Genomic DNA, 13,898 nt, shown 5'->3' with positions numbered 1-13,898 from the left:
TATAGAGATATACAGGTTAGTAGCTTAGCACCATGCTACACCACACATAGCAAAACAGATCAAAACATCCATTGATCAAACCTGCTAGTTTCCGTCAATCTTTCCGTAGACCTGCAACTCTGCATCTATATTATCCGCATCGTGTCACCGTTATGATCCCATACACAAAGTCTGTACTGAGCAAAGAACGATAAACAAAACATCTGGCACGCCTTCCCATGGACCAAATTGTAAACAATAGGGTTTGAAAAGCTCAAGACCAAAGGCAGCCATTTGGACATCACAGAAAATAAGAATGTCTCTCATAGAGAAGATTGCACAGGTTGAGATCAACTCCATTCTCAAACCAAGAACATTGCATTCACTGGTAACAGAACACTTGTTGAGACTAGCTTACAATTGCAACCAGTAAGTAGACTATCTCTAGTATCATACCCTAATGATCACGCATGGAAGATGACAATTCTTGGACGGCAGCCCTGCATAATACTACCTCCATTCTAAAATAAGTGCTGCAGCTTTGTCTAGACCGTATCTAGATAAAACTGTGACACTTATTTTGGAACAGAGGAAATACATGACTAGCTAATGCTTGGCAGTTGCTAAATCATATTACGGTCGCATGCCATAGCATTACAAACAAAATGATACAACGAGCTATCTAGGATCAGTGATCAAACTGCTGCCAACATTACTTGCTGCCAAAAGTTCACTTATCCACACGGGTAGTTTGGTATCATTCCCAGCATGAACAGGATCGGGTGAGTCAGGATAACAGATCAGTCTGTCGTCTGTACAATGACTTCACAGGAACTGCACTAAAGACAAACATGTCACGACAAAACAAAACAAAAATTATATGCTTGCTATAGAGAACCTCACGTCTAGCGAAAGGAAATCTTGATCAAGACAAGACAAGATTGTTACCTTTACAAATATGACTCCAGTTATGCTTTACCGACTGAACCTCCAAGAAGGCGCAAGCGCTCTGCTTGATGGAGCATCGTCAATAGAGTGCAGGAGATCCTCGGCCCTTCTGATTTGGTGTGCTACTTTCTCCACATCCATCAAAGCCTCACAAACAGTGTCAGGAGATGGAGGCTGAACTGATGCATGCTCAGTTGAGGTCTTGAGCTTTTTAAAACTGGCGAGACCTGATTGGCCATTGGTAAGGAAGTAAGAAGACTGTCCAGAATTGGCCATTGTAGACGTCGGGCAATCTGCTTGGCTGTTCATGCAGTGTTCATCGGTTTCATCGGGTGCAAGTTGCGCTATTGGATATCTGGCCTCTAGAGACGTATCAAGCTCTTCATTTCTGCATTTTTGCTGCTCCTCCTCACTGCGCCTTTGACTTTTCATGGAGCGCCTGACATATGTATTGGCTAGATGTTTTACATCTCGGTCCATCGCTTCCTTCGTGGTAACAGATGATCCATTCAAGCACTTCCGTAATTCCTGCATCCCTGTGTCAAATGATCCATTCAAGCACTTCTGTACTTCCTTGATGCAACCATAAGATTGCTCGATGTCCTCATCTAAGCTGCTACTTCCTGTATCTGTATACCAATAGTAAACAAATATTATGGTGTGCTGCAAAGACAGTTGCTCTAATTTAATGTAACTCTAGATGAACAATTCAAAGGAAAACACAAAGTAGATTTAATTCTAAGAAATGCAGCACATGAAAACCTATTTGAGGGAGGTATCAATGAAGCAGGGTCCGCCACTGGGGTTCAGTAAACCGGTGAAACCTCCGTCTTCACGAAACTGTTCTCAAACCGGTCCAGGCTGGTTTTCTTTAAAAAGGCAGCACCGGGGCAGAAGGGGCAATCCGACGAATGTAAGATGACCAGAGGGCACAAGCGCGCCCTGGTGCGCGTCCTACGATGCCTCGGGATCCATATGAAGACCTTGATCTGGACCGGCACAAAAGTGTCCCAGTTCAGTTCGTGGAGAGGGGCCGCGGTCCGTGCTGTGAAGGAGGCGGTACGCATCGCTTGTCTCTAAACCTGTGGGTGCGCCTCCAACGAGCGCACGTCTGTCCGGCACAGCACAGGCGTGGGACGGTGGCGGGCGAGGGCGTCTTCAAGCATGGCGAAGTCCGCCGCGGCGGCGGGAGAAACGCGATCGCACCGGGCAAGGCCGGCGGCACCCACACGCGTACCAGCGGCAACCATCGCATCCGCATCCAGGCAGTGGGAGAACGCGTGGGAGAACGCAGAGGGGAGAGCGGCATGAAGTGGGCCCACAGAGGTCCAGTTATCCATCTAGAAGGAGGTTGTGCTACCATCCCCCACTCGCACAGAGGTGATGAGGTATGAGATCTACGAAGCTTCTCCAAAGAGGTGTCGTGGGATGCGGCTCCCCCACAAGTATCATTGTCAGATCCACACAGTCCATGGATTTTCCTCACCCATGAGTAGTCAATAGACATTCTTGAGCAGCAGACATGTGTTTTGCGTCCCAAGATCAATCAGGCCCAAGCCACCCTCGGAACGGAGCCGGCAAGCAGTTTCCCATGACACCAAGCAATCTCCACCGGAGCAGGTGGCAGAAGCATTCCAGAACATGGAGCAACGAGGTTTGTCCATCCGAACGAGCGTGCCCTTAGGGACGGGCAGCGCAGACGTGGCAAACGACGGCAGCGCAGAGAGCACAGCGGTGGTGAGTGTCAGCCTGCTGCCAGGGTCAAGAGTGCGTAGCCGCCAACTAGGGATATGCGCCGCAATTTTCTCAGCGAGGAAGTCTAGCGCGTTGGCGGGTAGCTTGCTGTCTGACAGCGGCAAGCTTAGGTATGTCTGGGGAACGTCGAGATGGAGCACCCTAGAATCGCCGCAAGAGAAGCAACATCATTGGCGGGCACACAGATTTGCACAAACGTGCTCTTGTGGTAGTTGATAGTTAGCCCGGTCGCGGCGGAGAAGGTGTCCACCTCCGACCGAGTCGCTCGCACAAGGATCAGAGTGTCGTTTGCATACTGGATCACGGGGCAGGGGAGGTCGTCGACGATGGGGTGGAGCAAGCAGTGACCAGCTGTCGCAAGAGCCCGGCCACGATCAGGTAGAGGTAGGGTGATAGCGGGTCACCCTGGCGCAGGCCATTCTTGCACAGTTGCACTCCATCCACCTCCCCGGGACACTGTTGAGAAGAACGGCAGCCTTCCCCGAGGTCAAGAGCCCGCGAATCCAAGTGCGGAACAACGAGCCGAAGCCGCAAGCCTCAAGGATAGCGTCGAGGGAGCACCAGTTCACGGAGTCGAACGCCTTCTTAAAGTCCTGATTGAGGGGAATGGTAGGGGCTTCACGGAGGCGACAGCACTGCGCGAGCTCTGCAGCGTACAAGAAGTTGTCAACAATGCAGCGTCTAGCAATGAAGCAAGACTGCTCAAAGGCGACAAGCTGCTCGATGAACTGCTGGAGTCGCGTCGTAAGGATGCGGGTGATGATCTTCATGACGCAATTCTGAAGGGAGATGGGGCTGAAACCATCCGCAGTGACTACCTCCGCGGTCTTGGGGAGGAGCGCAATAAAAGCCTGGTTGACGCCAGAAAGGTGGGCGCCACCGCTGTGGAATTCCGTAACAAAGCTCATAAGGTCGTCCTTCACCACTGGCCAGAAGGCCTTGAAGAACGCGGGACCAAAGCCGTCGAGACCAGGGCTGCTGTCGGAGCGCATCGACCAGAGGGCTTTCTTCAGTTCCTCCTCAGAAAAAGGAAGCTCGAGAGCGGACAACCCAGCAATCAGGGGCAGTAGCGCAGCGAGGTTAGGATCCCAAACAACAGGCGACGTTGTCCCAAGAAGCGCCAAGTAGAAGGCATGTAGTACCCGCTCCTTATCAGCATGATTCATCACGGGATGACCATCGGATGGAGGACCTTTATTTGGTTCCGCCGTAAGCACGCAGAGGCATTCGCGTGGAAGAATGAGGTGTTCTCATCCCCAAGCTTGCACAGCCGATATGTGTACCACTATTTTCCAGTAAGCATTGAGCTTTTGTACTCCGAAACGAGGGAATGAAGGAGGGATTTAACACGAGAGTGCGCGAAATTCCTCCACCAGGTCCAGGAGGGAAATAACCTCCCTGCAGTTCGAAATAACCACACCGGGCCTGAGCCTAGACCTAACCCATTTCTTCAACTCTGCACGGACCCATTTCAGCTTACGCGAAAGCCGATGGGCCGTACCGTCAATCTGATTCGATGGCCTGGCCCAAACATCCTCCACCAAGGCTCGATAGTCCGGGGAGACGACCCAGAATTTTTCGAACCGAAAAATCTGGGAGGCGGGAGCACAGGAAGTGGCCTCCACCAACAGCGGCAGGTGATCGGAGGTGTTGCGGACGAGCGAACGCAGCGTTGAATTGAACAACGCCTCGCTCCACTGGGGATTGATGAATGCACGGTCGAGACGCACAAGAGTGGGAACCTCCCTGTTCTTCGTCCAAGTGAACTGGCGATCGAGGAGCGGCAGTTCTTGGGGCACCAGCTCATCGATGACATCGTTGATCGCCTCAGGGGTTGCGGCGTCGAAGTGGTGGTTGTTCTTTTCCGATGCAGAGCGGGTCATGTTGAAGTCACCCACGAGGAGCCAAGGAAGGGTGCAGAGAGACGCGAGAGAGCGCAACTCATCGAGGAACTCTCCACGCAGGGTGGAGTCGCAGGGGGCATACACATTCGAAACCGCGAACCGCGATCCATCCAAGGTGAATTCCAGGAACGTGGTTAGGGTGAAGCGCAGCTCCATGTCGCAGACGTGGCCGACCAGGTCTTCACGCCATGCAGTGATCAGGCCACCGAAGGCTCCAACGGAGGCCTTGGACGCAAGGTTCCTGAATCCCAGCGGCAAGAAGGAAGAGGCTTTGGATGGCGAGACGTCAGTAAGCTTTGTCTCTTGCAGGCAAATGATGGAGAGGGCGTGAGCGGAGAGGTTGCGTTTGACGTCCGTGCATTTGCCTGAGTCGTTCAGGCCACGAGTGTTCCAGGAACCAACGAACAGCTTTTTACACACTCTATTCCTATTCATACGAAACAGGGAGGGCAACAGGCTGCCTTAGCTCTAGATTTACACAAAGGAACAACACACACAACCCAGACAGCTGCAGATTCTACCACACTCACAGCAAAACGCAGCACTCACTCACGCTAGGTAGGGGACAGGGATCCCTGGCGGTACACGCAACGGCGAGCTGCAGCATGCAGCAAGCAGCGGTAGCAACACCACGACAAAAAGGGGCGGCCATCGCTGAACCGCAGCATGTAGGCTGCTCACTCATGGCCACCATCGGGCACCATCATCGCTGCGTCGAGCTGAAGAACTGCGCCGTCCAGGAGCTGGCAAGCAGCAGACATCGACTTGATCTCCAGGCAGGTGAAGGGCGGCAGAACCACCGGGGGCACACTGTGAGTGCCCATCTTGGCCGCTTTGAGCTCTACCGCCATGTCAATAACCGACTTGCAGAGGGCGGGCGCCTTGCCCCTCATACGCGCGCTGGCGCGCACAGGCAGACAAGTGCGTGCACGTTTGCAGCGTTGCTCTGTGGGGGCAGGGACCGGCACGCCGTCAGCAGGCAGGGCCGCTGCAGCCGGTGGGGAGGCAGCGGTAGCGACATGCTCCATTGGAGCAGACGCAGGCGCGAACGAGGCCAGAGCGTCGGACACGACGGCGTCAGCCAGGACGTGCACCGAGACGGACTTGGAGACGCCCTTGATGGAGCCCACCGCACCAGAGACGACGTTGACATGGGCCAGCCCGCGAGGACCTGGCGCGTCAGAGCAGGCCATGGAACGCGGAAGTAGGCCTCGCCCTCGTCACCACGCACGACGAGGTGGAAGTAGACATCACAGGCCGCGATCCTGATATCGGGGGCACCGGTGAACCCGCCTGTGTTGATGGCAGCGAAGGGGACCCCGTCAGCACCAAGGCCGGAGGAATATCGAGGAAGACGTCATCGTTGACCGCTGGAGCTTGGCGCCCACCACCACCACCATTGGTGCCCTCGCCGCGGGGGAAGAGCAGGGCAAGCATCGTGTATGCCGCGCTACGCGGTGCATAGGCGTAGGGAGGGCCGCGAGGGCCGCTAGGACCATCGACGGGGCCACCGCTATGGTCACCGATGGCCGTTGGGCCCGTCGTGGCCGCCTGGGCCACCAGGAGGGGGTGGTGGAGGTGGGAAAGGGCCGTTAGCCAGCGGCCAACGGCGCAGGCGGCGGACAGGGATGACCGTGAAGACACCATTTGCGTTCTTGACATTCAGGTCCTGCGGGATGCAAGCGAAGTGCTCGTACTTGGCGACGGTCACCACGGAGATGAACTCCCGACCGGTCATGCAGAGCTCGGCAACCTCCATCGGGTTCGCCATGATGACGTTGGACACACGGATGTGCGGACGGTTCCAGTGCTCAAACGGGAACGCAACGAGGGAGAGCACGACGTAGCCACCGTGGTTGAAGCGGAGACGGTTGGGCGCGTCCTCATGGCACTCGAAGTAGACATTGTGCTCTTCCGCCTGGAATGGGCTCCCGTTGGCGGCGAACTCGCGCGTGCGAAACACAACGAGCGTGGCTCCATGGGCGCTCGTTCCAGTTTCTGCCTCCATACCATGCGGGATCTGCATGAACAGAGCAGACTGGACGATCGGACCAGGCGAGGTGGCGTCCGGATCGACATAGGCGAAACCGTGCCGCTCAAACGCGCGCATGTCAACGGGCAGCATGTACGCCTATCTGGTTCGACCCTTGATCCTATTCCTGTGAAACCGGAGATCAAATCCTAAATCTGCCAATTAAGATTTTACTTTGGACAAGAGTTTTGCAGCACTGGCAAGAAGCTGCATTATAGTGGTTGTTCTGAGGAAATGTCTACATTCAGCATGACAAGGTATGTGTGCTTGAAATTATAGTAAACTTGCGTTGACCATTGTGAAGTGTTTTAAGGGATGATGTTTCAACAGTTATTTCCAGGAAAAAGATTTAGTGAATGTCTCGATGGGTTAAGGATTTTCATTGACAAGGCTTGCCAGTAAATGTCAGACTGCACTGCTGATCGAGGGATTGCTAGTAGATAAGACTGGGGAGCTGCTGCAGATGAAGACTCTGATGAAGACGGACAGGTAAGAATAGAAAGGAGTCATTTTTGGCGAAGAGCACTACGCTCAGGAGATGAGGAAGAGTCATTGGAAACAAGGAGGTAACACTAGTCCCATCATTTGCTGACTCCCGTTGATGGAAAGGGGGTTAGAGTTATCAACTCCTGAGGATATGCTTCATTCAGGAACATCCCTATTCACAAGGACAAGAGACAGCTTAGCTCTGCCCCTGCTCATTCTGTTAGAGCGAGAAGTTAAAGAGAGTTTTGTACAACGAGAAAAACACTCAAACACAGGCCACTAAAATGGCCAGCGCAGCACCCTATTTACAAGGAATGGGTTTGATTCGACATCTCCCACATCACAAAGCTACCTATCCAGATACTCAAAAATCAAAATGACCGATGAATGTTATCAGAATGGAGTCCTCCAGTATTGTCAACACAGGTCAAACCAACAGAACAGCTAATAAAATGTCTACATATTCGAGATAAAACCCTCAGTCATAACCTGATTTTTTCATGCATAGCTGAGAAGTTGATTGTGTTTATAACGCATAAGCGCAACAATCCTAGCACCACAACCAAACGTTTAGATGAGGGACCAACTGGCCAAATGGAGCAGAATCAGCTAAGATTCTGATTACTTTCCTGGTGCTGGGTGGTATGCTTTAAAATATGACAGACTACGCTATCACAATTGAAGAGCTGTATGAAAACCATATAGTTTATAGAAATCAGCAACTTAGTAAATACCTGGGTTCTCTGTGACCAAACGAGCAGTATACCAGCTTTCACCATTTTCCTGGCACAATAAAATAACTGTTAGTTCCAGAATATAGTGGAACGAAAATCTATCTAATTAAATAAATTAATGAAGTTATATAATTAATTGATACTAAATTCTCCTACCATGAAAAGCACATTTCTTTGTTTATATTATTTCCACCTTAGAGAAATTAATTATTGGTAAGGCATATCTACACACAAATAATCAAGGTTTTCAGTGTCAGGATCTTAGGTCGAATTATTTTTTGATTAACAGAATATCACGATTGTTGGATCAGCTTGTAAAACATGAATAGAAAGGTAGTGATAAGATCATGCTCGGAAATTTTCAAGATTGTCTCTGCTTTGAGTTTCGCTTTTTATTTCAGATTGATCAGTTAGTGAATTTCACACGATAAGGAAAATATCTTCTTGACACTGAAGTTTGGAAGCAAGTAACCAGCTCCATGATATAGTGCAAAAGTCTTGTGTTGCCACTTTTTTCCTTCGAGAAAAAGCAGAAGTCTTGTGTCTTGATGCATTGATAGAAAGATCTTGTACAGAAGGCCCCGACAGGCCAAAACCACATAGTTACAAAGCAACACCCTACATGCTAGGAGGCACAGAGAGAAGTGCCGCCAATCCAATTGGCCCTACTAACGCCCGCTATCTGGCCTCGGCCTAGATAGTGTCGAACAAGCTGGTAATGTTGGCCTGCCTGTTGTGAAAAATGAACGTGTTCCAATGCTTAGGATATTTCATCAGACACTGAATTATTATGCAGTTACCTTTGAAAGAGGAGCGCTCCACCCTTTTTCGAGGGACCAATCAAGCGCTGGCCTCAGGTCATCAACATCGGCTTCATAACATCCACCTTCACCTAGCGGTATTTCAGTACAAGCTATCTGAAGACAAGGACCAAGTAAAAATATATAATATAGCGCATATTAAATGTAATCGCCCAAACATAGCAACAAACATCTGTGCTGTAAAATACGCAATGGCGGATAGAAAAAGGAAACAAGTTTGTTATCACTAACAAAAAACGGCAAAGAAAAAGGTTACATTATGGACACAACAATAAACCATGTTTGCACCGAGAGAGTCAAATTGTTTGCTAGAAAAGAAGGCATGAACTTCTTTCGGATGCCATACCCCTCATACTTTGGCTGAAGTTTGCCTCACTTTATTTTTCGTTTATAGAACCAGAAAATTTTGGTACCTAGTCTTACCAGGCTATAACACTGGTAAGTGGGACGCAGGAACAAACACAAGTGGCATATTTATTGACAGATGTGATTCTTAGTTCCTCTCCCGGTGTTACGAATGAGAGTTTTCCTTTAAGATATGTTTGCGACCTTGGATTATGAATTTATGATTACTAAATGTTTGAGAAGTTGCAACTTCTCATCTTTCTCAGATTTGCATTATCACCGTGCAACGTGCATGGTCATGACACATCAATAGCTAGTGCAATCTTTGTGCAAATGTACCAAAGACAGCTTGAAACAATGACTTGCATATAAACAAGCATAATAACTTCAGCAATCATTTTACTCAAATAAAAAACAATATTCATTCACGCTCCTAACAACTTCGCATGATTTTCAGGACGCGGCAAAAGAATACCCGAGTATATCACCATTTGAACAATAACATGACACTAGGTAAAATATTTTAGAATCTCTTCGAAGTGAAATTTGAATACAAATAACATAATGATGCTTATTTGCTAACCTTTCGAACAAAAAATAGTTAAGACGAGTTTAAATAACAGTGGATAACTATTTGCTTTCATGAAGAGCAGGCAATCGCCATTTTCCATTAACCATACTAAATACTTACCTTAACTTTGTCAACGCCCAGTAACTCAATAATTTTCCCAGTCCAGAAACAACTATTGTGCCACCAGTCAACCAAGTCACCTACTTTCCAAGGATTGATAACAACTGCTACAACATCCATCTTCTGGCCATACTCAGGAATATAATTATCCCCACACCACCGAGGATAAGGAGGTCGAAGCATGAGCTCCCTATTCTGACCTGCTTTCTGGCCTGCTTTCCGACAGTATTTTGGGGGAATTTCGTATAGTCTCTCCCAGCTCCTTCCTGTTAGTACATAAAAGGAATCATTTAGACGTATACAAAAGGAGAGGAGATTTGGTGCACCAGAGCACCAGTGCTCCTGGTTTTTTAAAATTGTATATTTTGTGTTTGAAAAATCATAAATTTTATTCCATGAATACATACACATGTCATAAATACTGGTGCGAAAGCTTCGTTAGAGATTACGCTGTATTTTGAGCTACAGAAAAAAGACAAATTCGTGGATGTATATGGGGATAGAAAGTCTTACTCCCTCCGTTCCTTTTTAATTGACTCGGATTTAGTACAAAGTTGTACTAAATTCGAGTCAATTAAAAAAGAACGGAGGGAGTAGTTTTTTGTCAGAAATTTGTCTTTTTTGTATAGCTTAAAATATGGCATATTTTGCCCCGAAATTTCTACTGTATGTTTGTAATGTGTATATGTATGCACGTATTTAATTTCAGAATATTTGGAGTCTCAAAAATATTGTGTTTATTTTTTATAGAATCAGGAGCACTGGTGCTCATGTACCAAAAGCATTTTCCAATACAAAAGTAACAAAATTAGTTTTGACAATCTCAGGTTATGTGCTGTTTACAGGTTGGTTGGCACAGCTTTACAGTGGTATCCCTATGTTTGCTTTTGGTACTAACATCCATCCAAAGTTTCACATGTTGATAGTTTGATAGTTAGCATTAAACTTTAGCTGTACTAAATCCAACAAAAATCATGAGGTTAATGAAGCTTGTGTTTTCAATATGTTAGTGCAGAAATTTGAGAACGTAAACAATATCTAGCAAAAGTGTAAACTGAAACTGCAAAGAAGCAGCTATGTCATATGTAGTACCTTTCCCATATGTTAAAGATAGCATATCATATGAAACAACAGTGTGGCACATGCGCACACAGAACAGAAGTCACTTCTGTTTATTTTTGCCCACTTAAGACAACGTTGCGTCTCATGGTTTCTATAATAGTTTGCACTAAATTCAACAATTTGGTCACTTGTTTCAGGAATTTAAATCCTTCTCTGAATGGCCTGACTGATTCCGGTAACCTAGCAAAATAGGGGTGTCTCCTGTGCGCTGTGGGCTGGGTTCGCTGGAGCTCCTTTGAAATTTAAGTAGGACAGACCATAGACCAGTTTATAGCTTAAATGCTGCAAAATTCAAGCCTGGTTCATCGGTCAAGCTACGAAAAATGAACCTTGGCTAAGCATAAGCTGCAAGGAAACATATCCAGGAGGTGAAAGAGAGCTCAGCTACAAACTAAAAAAATTAAGTTCACTGTCAGTTCAAGATAGCCTTCACTGTAATAATCCGCATTATACTTCTCTTCAAAAAACTGAGCCAGGGAACTATACACAAACACCCAGACAAAGCTAGCACAGAAGATAACAAATACAATTATACAAATACAAATACAAATAAAAATATATACTATCGGTTCTCCATATGAAAATAATATATATGGAAGACATGGGATAGAACTATTCCTACTTACCTTCATCTGGAAAGTCCATATACTCCAACTGATACTCCGTGTGACCCTTCCTGGTACCGGTGATCTGGAAAGTAAATTGAAACGATTTAGTAATAGCCCATCTCATTATGCAAAAAATACCTTTATCCAAAAAAATGTGAATATATAAGTTGGAAAGCATGAGATGGATTTTCACAAAATAAGATTACCAGGCTATCACTCAAGAGTAAATTTATTTTCAAATGCACGCTTTATACCTTTTTTTACTGATGAAAACTAAAAAGGAGCCCACAATAGTACAAATCTCAGCACCAGCATTCTAACCCTTGGCTAGAATCATGCACCCCCAACTGGACCAAACCACCAAGACTCCAAGAGGTGGTTATCCTAAACAAAATATCAGCTGCTAAATGTCTACGCCAACACCCCCACGGGATGTGCCTTCTCTATGGTGGAGATTATGCCAGAAGTAATCCCGTGAAACCTTAAAAATCCTGCCCTAGGGTGTCATCCTCACGTTTGGTGGTCATTTGTTAGTCATCAAGGTACGAACAAACACATGAGACATGTAATTATTTAGAAATAATCTGATCTACGGTGGCCACCATGGACCACACTTCGTCAAGCACTACAAGTACAAGTGCCACGCGTGTTGGTATACATATGGCCAGTATATAACATGAAAAGATGGACCTTCTCCTATATGAGTGTCCCTCTAGTCCTACCAAGGATGGTATACTACCTGGCACTCCTACCATTGTCAGGTTTGACGAGCTACGCCATGGAAGCAAGAGAGAAAAGAAATCATTCCAAGAGAAGTACAGGCAACTCCAGCTTTTGAGATTGAGCTATTACAGGCATAGTGGGAGATTTAAACAATTGGAGGGTGTCAAATAGAAGGTTTTGGCGTTGGGGTTGAAACTCGAACTTGGCTGGAAAAACCTTTATGATATAGTGCAAATTAGCAAACAGAACATAATATGAGAATGTCAAGATGAATCAGTAGTCTTTGGTCACACTATTTTCGATGAATTGGAGCACTGAATTGGAGCTATAGAATTAAATTATTCATTCTGGAGGACTTGTTATAGTGACCACAAAAAGTAAATAAATATTTTCATGTATAAAAGATCAGATGGGGTATAACCCAAGAAGCATCAATGCTAACAACAGAGAGATGTGTTTATGTATATGAGGACGCAACAGTTAAAGAGATTACTAGTTCAACCTTGCAACGGAACCATGCACCCCTGTAACCAGCTTCGAAGGATCTTAACTCTACAGCATCTCCAACTTTAAATGGAATTGTTAGGCCCATTCTGAGTCACCCAACTACAAAAGGAAAAGGTTGTGTCAACAACTCAGGAAGATCTTGTATAACCACATGCTCAAGTAAGTCAAGTAAAATGCATACATCAAATATCAACACTAGACAACATAATAGAATAGTTCTATCATGAGAGGTAACCTGAGGCTTAATTAGCAAAAGAGAGCAAAGTAAGCTCGGGATTAGGAAATTCGATCTTGAAAAACATTGCCAGTTTGCCTACTGGTTCAGTGGAGATGGCTCAGACGGCAAATGAGTGAAAGACGAGCTTTACTAGGTAAATTCCAAAATGGCATTGGATCATACGGCTGCCAAGTTAACGTCTTTTTACCAGGATTTTGCACTAATCTTTGAGCAGATGCATTTCAGTGAAATGTTCTTTGAAACAACCATAATCAACCGAGGCCACCCCCTACATGTACGATAACAGGACCGTCTGCTGGAACTTCGTTTCGCCAGGATTTTACGCTTTCCCTTACAGTACACATGTGCTGAAATGATATGTGATATTTGCAACAACAGCAAGGGGGGCAAGCACCACTTTCCTTAGTATCCAGCCCTCCCCAGTCACCCCGTGTGTTAGATTGCATAACTGAAGATGTATCAACATTTCTGGATGTATGTGCTTAGCAATGCATCAAGGAGAACAAATCTAATCTTCGTTGCCCTCGACTATAACTCACAGTAAGCACTGAATCGTACATAGAGCAGCGCACAAACCTCACCACGAAACCATTAAAAACACCAATGCCGACGGTGTGGAAGAATTTGGTGTGGCAATGACTACGGCTGGACTTACCTGGGTCTGAATCTCTTGCCGATCCCGACTCGTCCCAAGCCTAGGTATCTCCGACGAACCTGAGACCGTGCACAAAGAAAAATGGATTGACTCGAGAACTACTCAGCACGAAACATTGTTCAAACAGCGGAGTGGGGACGAAAAGAAAGATAGGGTTAGAGAAGATCTAGTTCCCCGTATTACGCAGTGGTTACCTCGCCGGAAGGGGACAATGCCGGGGGCTTTTGCGGCCGCACGGCCGGCGCGTGGTGTCTTCCGCCGATTCGATTCTGTCGCCGAGTTCTTCAGGTGCGCCTCCTCCGGCCAGAACCCGCCGTGCTCTGAGCTGACCTCCTACCCTTCCTCCGGCC

General features: G+C 47.1%; 1 protein-coding gene across 1 annotated transcript; it reads right to left on the bottom strand.

Moving 5' to 3' along the window:
* Window positions 1-954: 954 nt before the first annotated feature.
* On the bottom strand, window positions 955-12,740 carry LOC124694612. The gene is made up of 6 exons (XM_047227577.1): window positions 12,651-12,740; window positions 11,444-11,507; window positions 9,696-9,961; window positions 8,639-8,755; window positions 7,839-7,887; window positions 955-1,556 (listed from the first exon to the last, which is right to left on the bottom strand). Exons 1-6 carry the CDS (start codon window positions 12,738-12,740, stop codon window positions 955-957), a joined length of 1,188 nt encoding a protein of 395 aa, XP_047083533.1.
* Window positions 12,741-13,898: the final 1,158 nt, after the last annotated feature.

This window comes from Lolium rigidum, chromosome 3 (genome assembly GCF_022539505.1).
Source record: "Lolium rigidum isolate FL_2022 chromosome 3, APGP_CSIRO_Lrig_0.1, whole genome shotgun sequence".
Classification (NCBI taxonomy): Eukaryota; Viridiplantae; Streptophyta; class Magnoliopsida; order Poales; family Poaceae; genus Lolium; species Lolium rigidum.
The sequence above is the reverse complement of the archived record's forward strand: the minus strand, read 5'-3'. Positions and strand labels throughout refer to the sequence as shown.